Below are 19,509 nucleotides of genomic sequence, written 5' to 3'. Positions count from 1 at the left end.
TCACAAGGCCACTTCAGCGGTCGTATGGAGAGTTCAAGGAAAACTGGCTGTCGAGCTCTAAGTAATTACTAATCATTACTTCCATTTCTAAGTGATGAAGCTTTTTAGGCTCTTATTATTAGCCCGTTAAGAGTTGCTGTTTTTTTTTTTTTTTTTCCAGGATCATTCTGTAGTCTACACAGGTTGATTTTTTTTTTTTTTTTTGAGAACCTGTAGTATTTCCTCTACATAGAGAAAAATCTCATTTCTAGGCTTTGGTGTTCTCCTTGTGAAACAAGTATGCTAGATCAGGAATTCTTTACATACATATGGATGGGTCTTTTTCAGTTTGAATATTCTTTAGCTGTTTTTGTCTTTGAGGCTGTGCTTTTTAAAAATAAGAGCAGTGCCTTGGTAGGTAAGGTGGGGTGTGTTTTGTTACCATACGTGGGTGTGAGAGCCCTGAAGACAGGAAGAAGGTGGTGAAACAGTCTGGGCTCTCATTTCCTATCTAAGCCAGGAGCAGGGTGTAGAGGTTGTGGCAGATGATTAGAGTCTGGTGTGGAACAGAGTGAGAGGGTGGCCCAGGGACACTGCCCTTGGCCTAACTTTCCTAAGGGTTGGGGGGAACTGTGGCGATCATTCCTACTGCCATTATCCCCCTGCCTTGGCTAGTTTCCTGCAGTTTACTGCTGGGTAAGGACTCGAGCTTTTTTCTCAGTAGTTTTCAAAGTGCCATGGATCATTCTCACTCCTCTTCCTTAAATATAGAGTGCTTATTTTATTTATTCTAGTTTCGAGATGTCTGCTATGGATGTTAATCATATCTATCCCCTACCCGCCCCCGTCTCCCAATGAACACCCCCTAGCATGTCTCCTTTCCACTCTCTTTCTTTCTTTTTTCAAATTGGTACTGCCTGCCGGAATACTGATTGCTCATGTTGGCTTGACCTTGTGCAGCCAAGCACTGAGTTCATGATCATGATTGTAACCTTCACAGGCGCTCCCTGTTTAATTAACCTAAACAACTAAAGAGCAAAGATTTTTCAAATATTTTTATTTGACCAAAAATCTTATCAAACCAAGTATTCCTGATTGTGTTGTATTCTTGGTTCCGGTAGTCTGAATGTCCCATGGTTGTCCACTGGGCCTCCAGCACCTGTAGAACTGACAACACCCTTCAGAACAGAAGTACACTTAAGGAAGTATCTTTTGTAATCTGTAATCACAGCCACCACTAAGGAGATGGAATACTGTGGGCCCGTGGCTCTGATCCCAGTCAGTTCTGGGCCGCACAGCATGACCAGGCAGGCCACCCTCTTCATAATGCTCTCTCAGTTTTCTCAAGAGGAAGAAGTTTTGTTATGTTTAAAACACTTTTTTCCTCCTGACTGACAAAGTTCATAGTCACTGTGCCTTCTATATTCCCTATTTTAGAAAGAATAAACATTTGCAAATAAACTGGTCACTGAGAGATAACAGTGGTGGAAGCACAGAGAATAATATCTCTGTTTATACCTTCTGTGCACACTTAAAGTGTTCTGTTACATTCTCTCAGTTGGTCCTCACAAAGGGCAGCTGTCTCGAACTTTTCCTACCTCTGTAATATACAGGTGGAGGCCCACAGAAGTCATATGATGTTTTCATAGCCCAGCAGAGGCCCACAGAAGCCAAATGATGTTTTCGTGGGCTCACAGAAAGATAACTGCAGAGTAAGAAGCAGAATTCCTGCTTTTTTGTTGGGTGGTGGCAAATGGGTATTGAACCCATAACCTCACTATTGCTAGGCAAGTGCTCTGCCATTGAACTACTTTTGACTTGTTGATCTAGTAAGAATTTCTATATAGAGGCATAAAGTGAAAATAACGGTATGTTGTTTTCCCAATAAAATGTGTTAGTACAGTGGGGGAGATTCAGATGAACAAGTGGTCTGAAAAATTCTACCCTTATGGACTGCCACTTATGTAAAGGCTTCAAACAAAAAAGAAGAATTTCAGAATGAGGAAGGAACAGAGTTAGTGTTCCATACCGTCTGGAGAATATCTATTATTGTAGTGCTTTCGGTTTTGAGTGAGTGAATTTAGAGAGGATAGCAAGCAAACATAAAAGAATAAATAGTGAGTAGCAGATAGAAGAAGCAAGAGAAAGCAAAACAGTGAATCAGATGCTCTCAATATTCAGCAGGAATGATTGGAGTAGCCCGATTGAGAGAGCAAACAAGTAGCATCAAATTGAGGGTTTATGAACATTAGCAGAAACTGACTGGGGAAGTCAATTGCAGTTCCTTATTGTGCTTATGTTACTATTTAGGGTCTTGATCAGGTTGGTTTTCTCTGGTAGTTAAAGAATTAAAAGGCAGAAAACACTCAAGAGCACACACACACACACACACACACACACACACACACAGAGAGAGAGAAAGAGAGAGAGAGAACAGCTATTAACAGCAGGTATCTATATGAATTTGTGGCTCTTGAAGTTACATTTCTCAAAGGATGTAGTTTACCAGGCTTGAAGATTGTTGGTGTGAAAACAAGCTCTTACCTTAAAGCAAATAAAAAGTACTTTATTCTAGAGCCAAATTTCAGTGATCATGTCCCAGGAACATATTTATGTTACCTCAAATAAAATGTTCCAGTGTGGAAGTAGTGTCATGAAGTTTTATCATTTTACAGAGCAACGGAAGTCATAAATCAAAGCAAGTTTAAAATACAATGATGGGGTCATCAGGGCGGCAGTTACAACAAGATGGGGGAAGCTTTCCTGTAGGCTTCACATTCCATCTGGTGATACTCTTGGCTTTGGGTTGGTGGAGGCTGATGTCTGCTACATTAATAGATTCCAGAATATTGTTATTCAGTAGTTACGTGCTATTAGTTCATACACAGGGGCTTAAAGCCTGAGCTAATGGGATCAGCCTATGGACCTGCAACATCAGCTTCTGTGAACCATCGATGTTTTGATCAGTACAGCAGTCTTTCCAGACACCTTTCCTCCAAGAAATCTCTTTAACAAGATTAAGCAGTGTTTGCAAATCAATTTTTAAAATCAAGTGAAAATTAGCTGAGAGTGACAGTACATGCCAACACTTAATCCTAATACTTGGGAAGCAGAGAAAGGCAGATCTCTGAGTTCCAGACCAGCCTGGTCTACATAGAGTTCCAGTCTAGCCAGGGATGCATAGTAAGACCTTGTCAAAAAAGGGTATGAGATCTGCCTTACTTCTCTTGAATTATCTTTTGTAAACAAAAGTATAAAGTGGTTTGGAGAGGCCCTGTTCAGGTTTACTTGAGAGAGGAGGATATGGGCAAACCCAAAGATTACATGCATTCTGGCCCAAACCATTTGTTGTTTTTTAAAACCTGCGTTTGAAATAAGAGGATTTTAGCATCTTCGGAGCTGTGTTGAAATCTTTGACTTTTAAACCAGCAGGAAATACAGAACAGACTGTAAGGGCTTCTTTTCCTTTCCAGTTGCTCGGTTTCCCTAGTTTTCTTTCTTGCTTGGTGTAGATGGGTTGACTGGGCCATAGGGCAGCACACATCTATGAGCAGAATAATTGCGTGCTAAATATTTCTCCATTTTGCATAGTTGAGACACTGAGTAAGGAGTAGCTTTTATTGCCTTTCTTTCTCCTTCCTTCCTTCCTTCCTCCTCCCTCCCTCCCTCCCTTCCTCCCTCCCTCCCTCCCTCCATTCCTTTCCCTCCCTCCCTCCCTCCCTCCCTCCCTCCCTCCCTCCTTCCTTCCTTCTTTCTTTCCTTCTGCCCTCTTGTGGCAGAGGGGTCGGGCCTTTGCATGTTGTAGGGACTGGTTGGGCCATATTTATCCTGCAGCTATTTTTTCAAGTCGCTGCTTCTTGCCATATTTTACAGCCAAAGATCTATTATTTTGCTAAAGGCAGAACAGCAGGCTGACTAACTTTCTCCAGAGGCAAACCAAATATTTAGGGGAGGGGATAGGAATCCCAGAAGAATTACTTGCTTCCTTTTGAATATTTGCTACTGGAATAAAATCTAGTGTTCCATATAAATAGAGCCTTAGGGCTTGGAGTCTGCAAACTCAGAGCTATCTATATTAGCTTTGTGACCTGCTACTATTAGTTGAGTGTTGTCTCCTGGGGATAATAAGAACTTTACTCTCCGTCTCACACAAGTATTGTGGGAGACAAATAGCATGATTTTTACAGACCTGCCTCCCCCCCATATAAACATGAGGCAGTACTTTGACTGTTTTGTTTTACTTTCATCAATGGCAAACATGAATAAGACATCCTTAGCACAGGGCCCCAAGGGGTCAGAATTGTATAGCCACATTTAGAGCTAAAGGAGAAGGAGCGTGGGGATGTAGTATGAATTGCTTTTCACTCACAGGTGGCTCGTGTGCTTATGTGTAATTATGTATAATTAACGATATTTACTGCGGATGTACCTAAAAACTTGTAGAGATCAGTCATCAGAAGACAAGATTTTAGAGGGGTCAGAGAAATGGTGTAGAGGGTAACAGTACTTGCCATCAAACCCAGTGCCCTGGGCAAGATCCCTGGAACCCACATAGTGGCGGTAGGGAAGCAGCTTTCCTAAATTTTCTTCTGATGCCAACACATGGCAAAATAAGTAAGTGTAAGTTTGGAAGAGCTGGGGAGGGGGCTCAGCGGGTAAGAGTGTCTGCTCTGCGAGCATGAGAACCTGAATTTGAATCCCCAGCATCCACATACAAACCAAAACAAACAGGCAAGTCTATGTATACTAAAACCCCAACATCAGGGGTTAGAGGCAGGCAAAACCCACTGGCTAGGCAGCCTTGCCAAAACAGAGCTTCCATGGTTCAGTGAGAGACCCCGTTTCAAAGCAATAAAACGGAGAGTGAGAATATGGCATCTGAGGTCTTGCTCTAGCCTCTGCATGGCCACATGTGCACGTAACAGGCTTGTAACAGTCTGTGCACTGGGTATATACATGTGTCACACACACACAGCAAAATATGTGAGCAGATGTTTCATAAAAGAAGAAATAGTGATATTAAGTAAGCATGTTAAAAATATTCAGTTGTTAGTCAGTAGAGAAATACAAGTAAGGATTACAAGAAACCGTTTATTGCTTGGTAGATTGGTACAAAACAGTTCTAAATGTGGGTCAGAATGCAGAGCAATGAGTACAGTGCTAGTGAGGACCTAAAATTGTGTAGTCACTTTCTGGAAAACAATTTGGCAGTTTCTATGAACCATCAATTTCACCATACATAGGTTAAATTTTCATGTGGCCATAGAAGTTCATTGCAGCTTTATTTTTAAGAACCAATAATGGGCAGATGGAAGTCTGTTGAGTAGTGACTCAATAGTCTGTATTATTTTCTCAGGGTGGGATGCTGTTATAACTAACAGTACAGATGCAGGCATGACAGTGTTTACAGGACCCAGATTAATCAGTGTTATGCTAGAGGAAGAAGAAAGGCTCAGAAGAGCTTGTACTCTGTAATTGCTCCACTTAAAGTTGTTGGACATCAAAGCTGTCCTAGTGGAACTGAACTCCAGCCAGAAGAGAGGGCATTGAATATCCCTTGGGAGTGGATAGTGGTGAACTGCTGCCTTGTGGATGCTGGGAATCATATCCAGCATGAGATCCTTGTGCAAATTTCAATTTCTTTCTGGCCATTGTTTCAATAGTCTAATAGTCACACTGAAAAGCACAGCCTTTATAGTGTCTTCATTTCTGCCAGGTGTGTTATGCTAGCAGAAGTACAGCAGAGGTCTCCAGGGCTAGAAATAAGGGCCCTTATTTGATTGTGATGAGCAGGGGATGTTTATGTTGGGTGTTGAGTTGTCTTTGTTTTGTCTGTAATAGTGATTATTGCTATTATTATTATTACTTCATACCAGTGGTTTTTATTTCTATATGATATCTCAAAAAAAAATCCATGAACAAGCTGGGTAATTGCTGTGCTAGGGATATGATAGGTGGGTCTTCCCCTTACTAGCTCACAGTCTGTAGATATGGTTCAGAAAGACAGATGAGAGATAAAGAGCCATAGAGAAGTCCTGAGGACCACTGAAGTGCTTGATTAGTGTCATCCCAGTGAAGGTGTTCAGCCTGATGGGTAAACAAGAGTCAGTGCAGACAGTGAGGGCATTCCAGGCCAAGGCTGACAAAAATGAAACTTCATCTTGTCTTTTGTGAACTGGAAGAGCCTGGTTACTGTGGCAGCCACAGATTGGGGATTAGTTGGATACAGGGAAAGTTGGAGCAGGACAGGTGGGCACAGGGATAAAAGCTGAAACATTGTTCACCTTTATTCATCCCACCTCTGGTAGAAGATGGTCCTGCATTCTTTTTTGAGTTCTTTATATTTTTGTCTTAAAACAAACAAGTAACAAGAACAGCAAAATAACAGTGCTCCAAGGAGGAGAAACTGTTGAGACTAATTTTCTCAGAACGGCTTTTGCTACACATGTAACTGAAGGCTGAGCTTGAGCTTCTGTGTCTTGGTGTGGGGGAGGGGTATTAGCAAAGCCTTTGATTGATAGCCACCTGCAAAAAATGGTGCCCTTAGACAGGTGTGACATGTCACTTTATGGAAAGATCTGTTCCTTAGTACCATGATGGGAAAATTCAAAGTCTCTTCTACATTTCAGTTTGAAAAGGGGCAGACCAAAAAATTTTGCTCAAGTACACATATATGCAATTCTGTTTTATAATACAATAATTTAATTAATTCTTTGAGAATTTTATATGTACATATGATTTACTTTGATTATATTCACCCCACTGTCCCCCCCTCCCCACTCCTAAGGTTTTTTTCTACAAATTTATTTAGTTTTATTTATCAGTCTGTGTGTGTCTGTGTGTCTGTATGCCACATGTGTGGGGTACACACAGTGGCCAGAAGAGAGTGTCAGATCCCCTGAAGGGGTACTGGGAATTGAACTCAGCTTCTCTAGAAGACCAGCAAATGGTCTTAATCATTAGACCATCTCTCCAGACCCCCTTCCCAACTTTTTATTCCCTGCCCTTTTAAAGAATAACTGACCAACCGGGCCCAGTGTTGTATGAGTGTACTCGGAGAGGTAGAGGCAGGGAGATCTCTGTGAATTCGAGGCCAGCCTAGTCTACAAAGCGAGTCCAAGACAGCCAAGGCTATACAATGAAACCCTGTCTTGAATAAACAAAACAAAACATAAAAGAATAACCGACCAAGTCCAGTTTGTCTTGCCCATCCACCAAGGGCCACATTCTTAAATAGAACAGACTCTCCATCCCCCCAACATTTGAAACTCTTTTCACCAAGGGCCACACTCTTAAATAGAACAGACTCTCCATCCCCCAACATTTGAAACCCTTTTTAGTATCACTCTCAGCCCTTGGAATGGTGTGGCAGGGAGGTGACAGATGAACAGAAGGACGTCACCTAATGAATGAGAGCTGTTTGGAGGATGTGCTTTGAAATCCAATGCTTTCTTGTGTATTACAGGCGGTGGAGTTTGAGGGCTGGGCTGACACTCTGTTCCTGCTGCAGTTCACCCTCTCCTGCGTCATGGGGTAAGCCTTTAATAGAATTCTTCTCCCTTGTTTCTGAGTGTCCTATTCAATTTCCGGAGTGTCACCTGGATCCCGGTGGCTTCACATCCCCTGGGAATTTGCTAAACTCATCCCAAGCCACACATAGACAGAGACATGAAATGGATCTTTCCACCATCCAACTGTTGGATAACAGCTGTTATATTTCCGTTTGTATCATTACATTTTCCTCAACATTGACATCGACAAGAAAGCAGGCTTGGAGCTTAATTATCTAAAGTTGCATGGTTAGTGCCTTAGCAGTGGTGGCATCTCAATTTAGGGGATGCTTGACTTCTGTGCAGAGTGGGGGATGGTCTGTGCATTTCCCGGGTGTCTTTTCCTTAGCTGGTCAGTTTGGTTGCAGCTCATGACTGCACATACTCACAGTAAGACAGTGCTTCAGAAGCCTCAGTGATCTGTGCATCACATATGCTGTTGGGGAGCTGTTGAGCAGACCTGTCATCCCCTCTTAAATTCTCATTTGTTTTTTTCCATCATTGCCTTCATCCTTGGCCATGGGGTCACTTTACCCCAGTGGCCAGTGCCCTGATCACAGAGGCCTGTGAGTCCTGAGTATTCTGCCTGGCTTTCAGGAGTTAGCAGAAAGGATGTTCTCTAAAGAGCCTGTATTATGTTGAATGAGATGCCTGTGGTTTTGGTAGTAGAAAAAAAAAAAAAACCACCCAAGTCAGAAAGTAGACATGTTTTTCTTGAGTACAGTTTAAAAAAATCAGAAGCTTTGGGGAGGCACGGAAAGCTCTCAGTTTCTCAGAAAGCTTTCAGATGCTCATGGCTACCACTGGTTGTTTCTCTTAGTGAGGGATTGTGGGAAAGTAAGCTCTAGCCTATAACAGACCCTTTTCTTCTCTGCCCTAGGTTTGTCTTGATGTATGCTACGGTACTCTGTACTCAGTATAATTCCGCTCTTACCACAACAATAGTTGGCTGCATTAAGGTGAGATGGAAGAACAATATTGCTTCTTTCTGGAATCTGCTTTATTTAGAAATTGTTCCTCTAATTTAGAAATCTGGGGCCCAGCAGATGGCTTTGCTGGTAAAGATGCTTACTTTCAAGTCTGAGGACATGAGTTCAATCTCTAGAACTCACATAGGTGAGAACTGACTCTTGTGAGTTGTCCTCTGACCTCTATTTGCATACCATATGATGAGTGCCTCCCAAGATAATTAAGAACTGTTTTTAAAAAAGACTTAATTAAACATTTGGCTATGAGGCCAACAAGGTGGCTCAGCAGGTAAGAAGCAAAATTGTATAAGCCTGATGACCTGAGTTTGAGTCTTATAATTCATGTAAAACTGGGAGGAGAGAGCTGACTCCACAGAATTGTCTTCTAACTGTGCATGCATCCTTTCCCTATCATAAACATAGCAATAATAATTTTTTTTTCCAAGAATCTGTTGGTAGTTTAAGTCTCATAGCCTTATTCATACGTTCTGGCTTACTAGCTTGGCACTAGCTTGTGGTGCTAATTTCTAAGTCAGTTTATAAAAACTAAGGAAGGGTTGGGCCTCTACTTGAAGGTGCCTTAGCTCTAGGGAATGTGGGAAAATTTAGACATATTAGTTACTTTAGAGAAAGAGAAGTAGACTGCTTCCTGACAGAATTATAGACTCATCCCGTTAGCCCCCACTGAGAATTGTGCTCCAAGAGATGCCTTTTTTTTGGGGGGGGGCGAGGTGAAGCCAGCTGGAAGTTAATCAAGGTGGGTTTTCTATATCTGAGCCACCCATAAGTGGTCTGGCAGTTCCAGTGATGTCTCTTCTTCTGATCCATTTTATTTAAGAAAGAATCATTTGTCTTCAGGCAGAAAAGCCAAATTAACTTGAGTATTGAGCTAAAGCTCACTGAAACCTGGGATCTCTTTTATCAAACTTAATGGTTCTAGTTTCTCAGTTGTAAGAATGCCCATATGCCCAAATTTCTCAACAGTTAGCAAAGTGGGCTTGCTTTCTGAAAGAGGCCAGATCAAGAGAGGCAGGTCTATGATCATTTTGGAAAAGGAAGGCAGTTGCCCCTCTGATGCCCTTGTCAGTCAGCAATGAGTGTTAAAGTTATTTTTATAAAGCTGTTTGTTTCTCAGTTCCTCCCTTAACCCAGCTATCACACAAATAATTGAGACACATTTATATTTGTTTAATAATAAGCTTCACAGCATAATAACTGAGCAGTTATTACTTTATTCTTAACTCTCTAAGTTAATTTGGTTTCCTTCCAGTGTACATCCCAGAGAAACTTGCACTCTGTGGCTTTCTCCACTCCAATCTCTTGGACCTTTCCTGTGGCTGAGTCCTCTACTTCCTCTTGTAACTCCTCCACCCCTAGCTGGCAGGAAGTCCAGCCCTATGCTCTCCCCGCTCATCAATTGGCTGTAGGCTGCTTTATTGGCATATCAGGGGATTGAGGAGATACAGCATTGAGACAGGAGATTCTCAGAACAAGGATTGCAAGCAGATATGGGGGATACAGAATCAGCATTTGAATTACACAATAACTTTATGCCTACAAGTGAGGGAAGGGAATGCAGAGGGAAGATCATAGCTCTCTATAGATTTTTCTCTGAACTCCCAATGGAGTAGGACTCATTGAACTTATGAGAAACTGCACTGGGTTAAAATCCTGAACATCTCCAGTTCCCCATCATGGAACTGGAGTTTGATATGAATGCAGCTCCAGATATAGCAAGTCAGTTGCATGAAATCTTTCAGAAAGCTCGTTTAGTAGCAGTCTGTCTGCTTTATGACTGAAAGATGGAAGTTTTAAGCTATTAAGGAAGAATCCTCAAAGACATTCTATTCTGGTGGTCAAGTCTCTGGCTTCCTTTTTCATTTTTTTAAAGGGGGGATGTTTTTAAAGGGTTTCTCTGCAGCCCTGCCTATCCTGAAACTTACTTTGCAGATCAGGCTGGCCTCAAATTCAAAGAGATCCACCTGCCTCTGCCTCATGAGTGTTGGGATTAAAGGAGTGTGCGCCAACCACCTGGCCTTCCTTTCCATTTTTAAAAGAAGGAAAATGCGTTTTCTTTATTCTCTTCTCACAAGTCTACAGTTATCTCAGTGGGAGAAAAAAAAATTAAATTGCCCACACCGGGAGGCAGAGGAAGTTTGATAATGTGTAGTATTCTTTATGTAGGTGAGAGTTTATTCTTTTGAGAAACAGGCTGGGGAAAGGCTCATGTTAGAGATGCCTAATTCCTGCTCCTGAAGCACTCAGATGATAGACCTTTGTCGGTACTGCGTGCTTATTCATTTTGTACTTGAATCTCATGAGTGTGCAAACATGTACAAATCTTAGACTTGCATAACAATATATAATTTTCTTTTTAGAATATATTAATAACTTATATCGGAATGGTCTTTGGTGGAGATTATATTTTCACATGGACAAATTTTATTGGCCTAAATATCAGGTAAGTACAAATATTGAATTAAATATAACTGCACTGATAGGAGGGGGTTTAGATGCTCAAACTGTGTTACAGGGTTAGGCTGCTCATTCACCTGTAAATATGTTCACTTACAAAAAAAAAAAAAAAAAACAAACCAAAAAAAAAAAAAAACTGTTGGAGTACCTAAAATGTAGTCATATATTTTAATGTCTCCAGCTAATGTCTTTTAAGAAATAAAAGGAAATGGTTTCATATTCAGTGCATAAGATTCAGAGTGGAACCCCCTCTCCATTGTGCCAAAGAACAGTCATTTGCTTATTAATCCTGATGGCAGGTAATGCTATCAAGAAATTCAGGGCTAATACCATTTCTTTTACGGTTGTGAGTATCTGATTGTAGATATGTCAGTGCTTCTTAAAAAATATTAATTTTGTTGGGTAGTGGAGATGGCTTAGCAGTTAAGAGCACTGGCTACTCTTCCATGGGAACCAAGTTTAATTTCCAGCACCCATATGGTCGCTCGCACCATCTGTAATGCCACTTCCAAAGGATTTGATGTCTTCTGGACTCCACAGGCACCAGACGCGCACAGGGCAATAGATACAGGCAAAACATTCAAACACCTAAAGTAATAAGCAATGTTTGAAATCAGTTTTGCCATTTGACAATTTCTTACAAGTTTTCATTTTGTGACCTCTTTAATTTTACCAGTGCCATCTCTGTGACCATTAGATTACAACTATCCATAGTTGATATCCTAGATAACCCACTGTGCTGGTGGGTTGTCAGTGGGTACACACATGAGGGCAGTGGTTCGCAGGTCTCCAAATCTCTCCATAGCAAATAGGATGGGACCCCTTGAGCTGTAGCCATCCCTGACGGTTGATGGGCCCATTCTTGTTCAGAGCCAGTGCAGGCATGCATAGCTGCCTGTGAGTTCATGATTTTAATGGCTGTGTCTTGCCCAGAAGAGATGACATTTCATAGCCTTTTAACCTTCCAACTCTTTCATTCTTTTTTTTTTTAAGATTTATTTATTTTTTATTTTGTCTACATATATGCCTACACATTAGAAGGGGACACCAGCTCTCATTATAGATGGTTGTGAGCCATCATGTGGTTGCTGGGAATTGAACTCAGGACTTTTAGAAGAACAGCTAATGCTCTTAACCTCTGAGCCATCTCGACAGCCCTCTTTCACTCTTTGTATCCTGTTTTGTTTTGTTTTGTTTTTCTGCAGTGTTCCCTGAGCCTCAGAGGGAATGATATAAATATCTTGTTTAGAGCTTGGCACTCATCAGTCAGTTCTTCTCATCATGTTCACAGACAGGAATCTCTACTTCAATATTGTTCACTGTCTATGAGTACAAACATAAATATTTAGAAGGCAGCATGGTGCTATGTTCATTTGTTAAAAAACAGTATTAGGTGCCCTCCTCCCCTGTGGTTTTGCTCACCATGAGTTTTTGACCAGGTTTACAATACCAATATGAATTCCCTCTTGTGAAGTGGGTCTCAAATCCAACCAGAGAGAACACTTATGCACAGAAGTGACACTGTTGTGCAGGTGGGCAGTCTTGGCAGATGGGTCTACTATATTGCCAGAGTCACAGATTGATAAGAACATGGATGCTTTTTCTCCCCCAGTTGGCTACACATAGTACCTTCTAGGACTGTGGAAGATAACCAGCAGAGAGAATCTTCCTGCTCAGTTCCTGCTAGATTTGTTTGTATCTTGCATCCAGGGTGTCTGGTATCTTCAGCAGCAGGATCTTATTCTTTAGTTCTGGTGAGCAGCTAAAAGGGATGGCAAGAGCTAATATGGTTTTGGAAGAACCTCTGAGCTTTTTTATTATTAACTCTTGGCTTCTTGGAGCAGCTTTTTCCAGTCATATACAAAAATCTCCCTTCAAATTCTCTCTCTTTTAATAAGTACATTTTAAATTTTGGCTACAAGATAGTAAGTTTCAATTTAGGTTTTCATGCACCCTACATTTTGCTTAACTCTTCTTCCCACCCCCTCTCTGTTTAAACTTTGCTCTACTCAGTATTCCTGCTATGTATTTTCATGTTGTTTTCTACCCCTCATTTGAGGCTTCCCCCTCCCGATGGCCTTTTTCTACAGCTGCAAGTTGGACACACAAAATAAGAGATTCAAAGCTAGAATCCACCCATGAAGGAGATTGTGCAGTGTTTGTTTTTTTGTACCTGGTTGCATCACTTGATATATTGTTTCCAGTTTCATCTATTTAACTTCATACTTCATAACTTCATTCTTCTTTATATCTGAATAAGACTCCATTGTGTATATGATCACATTTCCATTATTCATTCATCAGCTAATAGACATCTAAGCTGATTCCAGGTCCTACCCATTGTGAATAGAGTGGCAATGAACATGAATGAGCAAGTATCTCTGTAGCAGGATGTAGATATATGTGTCCCAGGAACAGCTGGGTCATTGGTGGATCTGACTGTAGCTCTTGCAGGCATGTGCACACAGGTTTCCATAGTGGCTCCATCAGTTTGCTCCCCACCAATGTCACTGCCTTTCTTTTAGCTTTGTTTGCAGAAAAGCTGATTGACACTGTATGAAAGACTTCTTTCAGTTCTAGGGTTTGAGTTTTGTGGTTTTAAGTATTATTTATATGCCTATAAATTATCCAGTTTATTTTTGGGCCAGATCTCTGTCCTGATGTTAGTCTTATCTCTTTAGTAGCTTACTTGCCACCTCTAGATGATTAGGCAAAACCCAGCTCCTTTCATTTCCTCCTAGTCAACTCTACCCACAGTCCTGGCCATCTTAATTGCCAGAAACCATACCCTGGTGAAAAACTAGTCTCTATTGGATGTAGGAATTATTTTACACTTTATGTTTACTTTTCCTTGTTTTCATCTATGTGGGGAGGCTAGAGTTAGTCCTTTCCTTCCACTTTTCCATGGGCCTGGGGCTAGCTCTTTTACTGGCGGAACCATCTCACTAGCCTTTCTTCTTTTTAATTAGAAGCAAGAAACATAACTTTCCCAACCTTTCACTTCTTCAGGTATAAAAATGATTATTCTTACTTGCTTTATGAATAAATATGGAGATTAATAATAGTAATAGCTTAACAACTCTCTTTTGGCTTTCCCCTAACGTTTATTTGCCATCCACTTGGGGTGGAGTTGGCAGGGGAAATTAGTGGAAGATGTGTTGTCTTAGTCACTGTTTTACTGCTGTGAAGGAAACCCTTAATTGTGATCTTGTTTACAGTTTCACAGGCTTAATCCATTAATCATCATAGCTGCATGCAGGCAGCTGTGGTGCTGGAGAAGTAGCTTAGAGCTTTACATCCTCATCCACAGGCAGAGAGAGACAGAGACACAGACAGGCAGACTGACTGACTGACTGACTGGGCCTGACCTGGGCTTTTGAAACCTCAAAGCCCACTGCTAGAGACACATCTCCTTCAACAAGGACACTTACTACAATGAGAGTACACCTCCTAATCCTTCCCAACAGTCCACCAGGTAGGAACCAAGGATTCAGAGATATGAACCTACTGGGGCCATTTTCTCAAATCACCATTGTGTGGTACCTGGAGGTTGCCTCTTGAGGGGTGTGGAGTGGCAGGCTGTGTTTGGAGTTGGAGTAGATGCTGGCTTCTGTTTGTCTTTGAGTAAGCTGTTGATGTTTCTGAGTCGCCACCCCCCCGCCCTTTTTTTTTTTTTTAATGTGGAATGAAAATAACTTACTGTTAAGTTAGAATGACAGAGCCCAGTAGGGTTAAAATCCAGGCATTTCAGCTACTGTTCAATGTTATTTTCATTACAGCTTTTGGCCAGGAAAATAAATTGTTTAGTTTTTCACATTTTCTTTTAAAATGAAATTCTTTATTATTCTAGGGCTGTTTTTTTTTTTGTTGTTGTTGTTGTTTGTTTTTGTTTTTGTTTTTTTTTTGTTGCTGTTCTTTTTGACTAGTCAGTATGTAACAATGGAAGTTATGGATATTAGCTTTTTTTTAATGCAAAAGCCAAACTACAGGGACTACTTAATAGATTTCATTTGTTTGGAAATGATTTCAGTCAGTTCTTAACAGACTGCACTTTAAAGAAAACCACTAACTGAACTGTATTTTTGAAGATATATGATTAACCCTGAACAAATTTGGTTCCCTTCTACTCTACCTTACTTCTTTATTGTATAGAAAGGCTTGGGTGGGCAGTAGTGGCTCATGCCTTTAATCTCAGTGGAGGCAGAAGGCAGGTTGGATCTCTGAGGTTAAGGCTAGCCTGGTCTACAGAGAGAATTTTAGGGCAGCAAGGGTTACACAGAAACCCTGTCTTGAAACCTCCACCCTCAACACATACATAGATAGATGGAAGAAAAAGAAAGGCTAGCTAGCTCACATTTGTATCACAGCTGTGGGGGTGCAAGCATGAGGAACAGGAGTTCAAGATCATCCTCAGTTACACAAAAAGTCACTGCCAGCCTTGGTCACATGATAGATACCCTATCTCAAATGCCAACCCAAGAGCAAAGCTGGATGTGCCTCTCCCTGGCCTGGTTCAGTGCAGGGAGCATGCTTAGTGGCTTTTCAGATGCCACTGAGCCTGGATTCTGTGACTTAGCGAGGTGTTCATGTTTTCTTTACCATACAAGTGAGAGCCTGTCTGCATCTTGCACACACACTTTTTTCCAGTGTCCAGTTTCTCTGTGTTCAGCCTAGGGTCCCCTCCTGAAAGAGAAGCAGCAGGGAGGGCAGGGAAGCAGCAGAGAAGACAGCTTGCTCCTGTGTGTCAAAGGGCTCTGGCCCATGGCTCAGGCCTAAAGAATGTTGCCTTCTGGATAATGATGACATAGTCTCACAGACACCCAGGGTACAATTCTTGGACTCTCTGAACTTATTGTTTTTTGTCACTAAAAAAAAACAAAACAAAAAAAGTGATTAAATAATTAAATATAAAAATTAACTGTTTCCAGTGTTTAATGCTGTGAATTTTGACAAGTGCATTTAACCTTTGTTACCTTTTTGTATATGGCCACTTCTATTTCCCTCTGATTCTGTCAGAGATCTTTCTGAACACATAGCTCCCAGAATGTCACATGAATGGTATGTGTTGTATTTTACTTTTGAGTCTGGCTCTTTCACATGCTTTCCAGCTGTTTTTGCATGTATTGGTGTTTCATACACTTTTATTGCTGAGCATGCTTACCATTTGAAAGCAGTTGGGCCGTATCCAACTTCATAAATATTTGCTTAGAAGTTTGGTATGAACATAGGTCTTCACTGCACTGGAATAAATACTTAGAAACAGATTTCCTAGGTTGTATAGTAACATATTTAACCTGAGGTCTGGGGTGTGATTCTGTGCTAGAGTGCATGCCTCACATATGGGAGGCTCTGGGTTACATTTCTTGGACAGAGAAGGGGAAGGAGAGAAAGAGAAGAGAGCAGAAGAAGAGAGGGAGAGAGAAAGAGAGAAGAAATTGCCATCGTGTTTTTGTTTTTTGATTTTTTTTTTCTTTCTTTTTTCCCAAATGTCCAGTCTGCCTTGCTTAGCGACCAGTAGTGTGTGGAGCTTGGTGCTTTGCATCTTGGCCTTAAGAGCTACCTGTCTTGCTTGGAATTTAGCCCCTCTTCCAGCTCTGTCTTATGGTCTTACTGTGACCTTGTTTCTCCCAGAGTTATGATGTGAGCATCTTTTCAGTGCTGACATGCCATCAGCATATTTTCTTCAGTGAAGTGGCAAGTTACGTATTTGACCACTTGCAAAACACGGTTGCCAGGCAGTGGTGGTACACCTTTATTCCCAGCACCCGAGAGGCAGAGACAGGTGGATCACTGTGAGTTCAGGGTCAGCCTGGTTTACAGAGTGAGTTTCAGGATAGCCAAGGCTACACTGGGAAACCTTGTCTTGAAAAAAAAAAATAATAAAAGAAAAATAAATTTTTTCTCATGGTTTTAGAGTTCTGAATTTTAATTTGGGGCTTGCCTTTTTATTAATAGCATGTTTTGAAGAACAAAGTTTTTAGATTTTGATGAACAAATCATTGATATTTTCTTCTGTGTGTGGTGCTTTCATTGTTGAGAAGTCTTTGCCCCACCCAAGTCCTGAAAGGTTTTTCTCTTGTGTTCCAGATGGTTTTGTTTCAGGCTTCATAATTGTTCATAAAGCCCATTTTGAATTAATTTTTAATTATAATGAAGTCTGTATTAAGGTGCTTTTTAATGTGTTGTATGTGTAAAACCAATTGCCTCCACTGTTTTAATTAAAAATTAAGTCCTTTTTGTCATTTGCCTATGTTCTCATAACACTCTTTTATAGGTGGGTTTTTGTTGTTTATTTTTCTTTTTTATATTAGCGCTATAAGGGAGGCAGGCTGAGAGCTAGAGAAAGGAACCTGAATGCATTTTGAAGGCAGAGCCTGTTTCTCTCTGACAGGCCTAGCCCCTCATAGAAGAGGGGTCTACAGTGAGCCAGTGCCATACAAGTAAGTCATGGCTCAAGGACTGTAACCCAGAGGGTCAGATCCCAGAGTCTAACTCACATGTTCAGAAAATAAGTGAATAAGTTAATATAGCCTCATGGGTCAGATGTATGTTCATTGCCACAGAGATTACCCAGCTTTTGAGTACAGAAAATCGCTTATATTATTTATTCCAGTAAATATTGTTCCTCGCCCATAAGAGGCATTCAGCCAAAGTGGTAACAGCAAAACCCTGCCAATATTTTCATACATGATTTATGCAGCAGTGAAAGGCCCTGTTCTTTGTAGTAGTTCCTGTGAATAGCCCACTTCACAGAGAGTCTACAGAGCTTGCCCCTCTGCTGGAGTCTGCCGGCAGACTCCAACAGTTCCTGAGTGGGGAGTGAGGATTGAAAGAAAATTAAAACAAAACAAAACAAAAAACACTGCACAGGAGAACAGTTCGAGAGGGCTGCCCGTAGAAGCTATCACACCTGGCTTATTTTTTCAATAGCTTTTCCTTAGAGCAGAGCACCTGGGTACAATGGAGTCATCAAAAAGTCAAACTTGTTTACCTCGACCGCCTGTTTGTGTGATCCTCACACAAACCAAAGGGAAGTAATTTGGCAAATCATCCTGCTTATCTCTGCCTCCAGGTGAAGGCCAGGGTGAAAACACGTTTCTCGCTGAAAACTCAGTAACAAAGCAGCCTGACAAAGAAGCAGCTCTCCACACCCTCCTTGTCTATCTGCAGAGTGGCTGGTTTGCAGTGCATCTTCCATGTCCATATTCTTAACCTCAGGACTGTTGATTTAGTGATAGACAGTAGATGAGTATAGTACTCTATTTCTATAGCTAATATGTCAATATATCTCCCAGCTATGTAAGCCTGGAGCCTTTGGGGGAGGGGTGATAAAGCCATTTTACTATAGGTCATGTGGCCAGACCAGACTCGGCAGACTCTGGGATGGAATGTGGTCCAGCTGTAGCTTTCCTTCCCAGGATATTGTTCTAGTGACTTTTCCCCAGCACATGGATCTTTTGTGCTCTCATTTGGACCCTGTGCTTCTCTTTCTAAAATTGTGTGTGGATTTTGCTACCAGGCTGTTTCTCCTAAGTAGTTCCCTTCCCGTAGATTCTTCTGGTCCAGTATTCTAAAGTAAGAGCCCAATGTTTCCTTTATTTGGTGGTTCTCATTTGGAGTAAGAGAAGGGCATTTTTGTATTCCTTTAGTGAATGCTGAGGTCACACCTGCCAGGCTGTTTATGGTTATATAATGGTTTCTCATTAGAGTACTTGTACTTTTGAATCAGGGAAGCCAGCTAGCTCTTTGATAGTATCTTAGTGGGAAGAGGGGAGAGCTGAAATATGAAATGCAGCAAAATCCTGTTTATGCTCTTCTGCTGCTGCTGCTTCCAGCTATCTACTGTTCCCTTGGTGACCTTAGCTTCTCATCTTTAACATGTGGCCTTTCGAATCAAGTTGTCTGCCCTGCTTATTTCTGCTCTTCAGTGGCTTGAATCAGCCTAGAGTGTCCAGAGACATGGTCACTTGTAGGAGATTTGGAAATTTGTAGGAATTTCCCACAGGCTTGGAAACTGTCCTAAAGTATGCTCTCCTAGTTCTGGTGGGAGTCTACTCATATCTAAAATTTTTCTTAAAGAAAGAAGGAAAAGGGGGGCAGCTATAAGAGAGAAAATTATGAAAGTGCTTCTGTCTTAAGTATCCAGGTTACTTATGTGAACAACAGAAGCAAACACTGTCCCTCAGTGCCTTAGAAACCTCTCCATCAACAGTAGCCCCAAGTAATAGGAGGAGATGCCTAACAGGTATTCAGGCTTGCCTCCTTTCTCCCTTAACTGTTCTGTTCAGAACCAGTATGTGCGCATGGGACCTCACCAGAATTCTGATCTGGAAGTGGCATTTATCTGACATGTTAGCAAATACAGCTAGTGATATCCTCGTTGAGGCTGTGGGTGCCACAAACATCTCAACGGGGTTTGGGAATCTTCTATGTGTTTACCCCCCTTCTAAATTTATTCCTGGGCAGTTTCCCAAAACTCTTAGGCAGATGGAATGGTTCATACCCGAGCCAGACTTCTGTGACTAATACACTTCTAT

General features: G+C 41.4%; 1 protein-coding gene across 1 annotated transcript in view; it reads left to right on the top strand.

The window, feature by feature from the left end:
• Window positions 1-19,509, top strand: part of Slc35d1 (solute carrier family 35 member D1) — a 41,997-nt gene that overhangs the window by 15,160 nt on the left and 7,328 nt on the right. Inside the window, exons 9-11 of the mRNA XM_021658404.2 lie at window positions 7,445-7,512; window positions 8,410-8,488; window positions 10,876-10,958. Of these exons, the coding sequence (XP_021514079.1) occupies window positions 7,445-7,512; window positions 8,410-8,488; window positions 10,876-10,958 (230 nt within the window). The remainder of the gene's footprint in view (window positions 1-7,444; window positions 7,513-8,409; window positions 8,489-10,875; window positions 10,959-19,509) is intronic.

Source organism: Meriones unguiculatus, chromosome 12 (genome assembly GCF_030254825.1).
Source record: "Meriones unguiculatus strain TT.TT164.6M chromosome 12, Bangor_MerUng_6.1, whole genome shotgun sequence".
Classification (NCBI taxonomy): Eukaryota; Metazoa; Chordata; class Mammalia; order Rodentia; family Muridae; genus Meriones; species Meriones unguiculatus.
The sequence above is the reverse complement of the archived record's forward strand: the minus strand, read 5'-3'. Positions and strand labels throughout refer to the sequence as shown.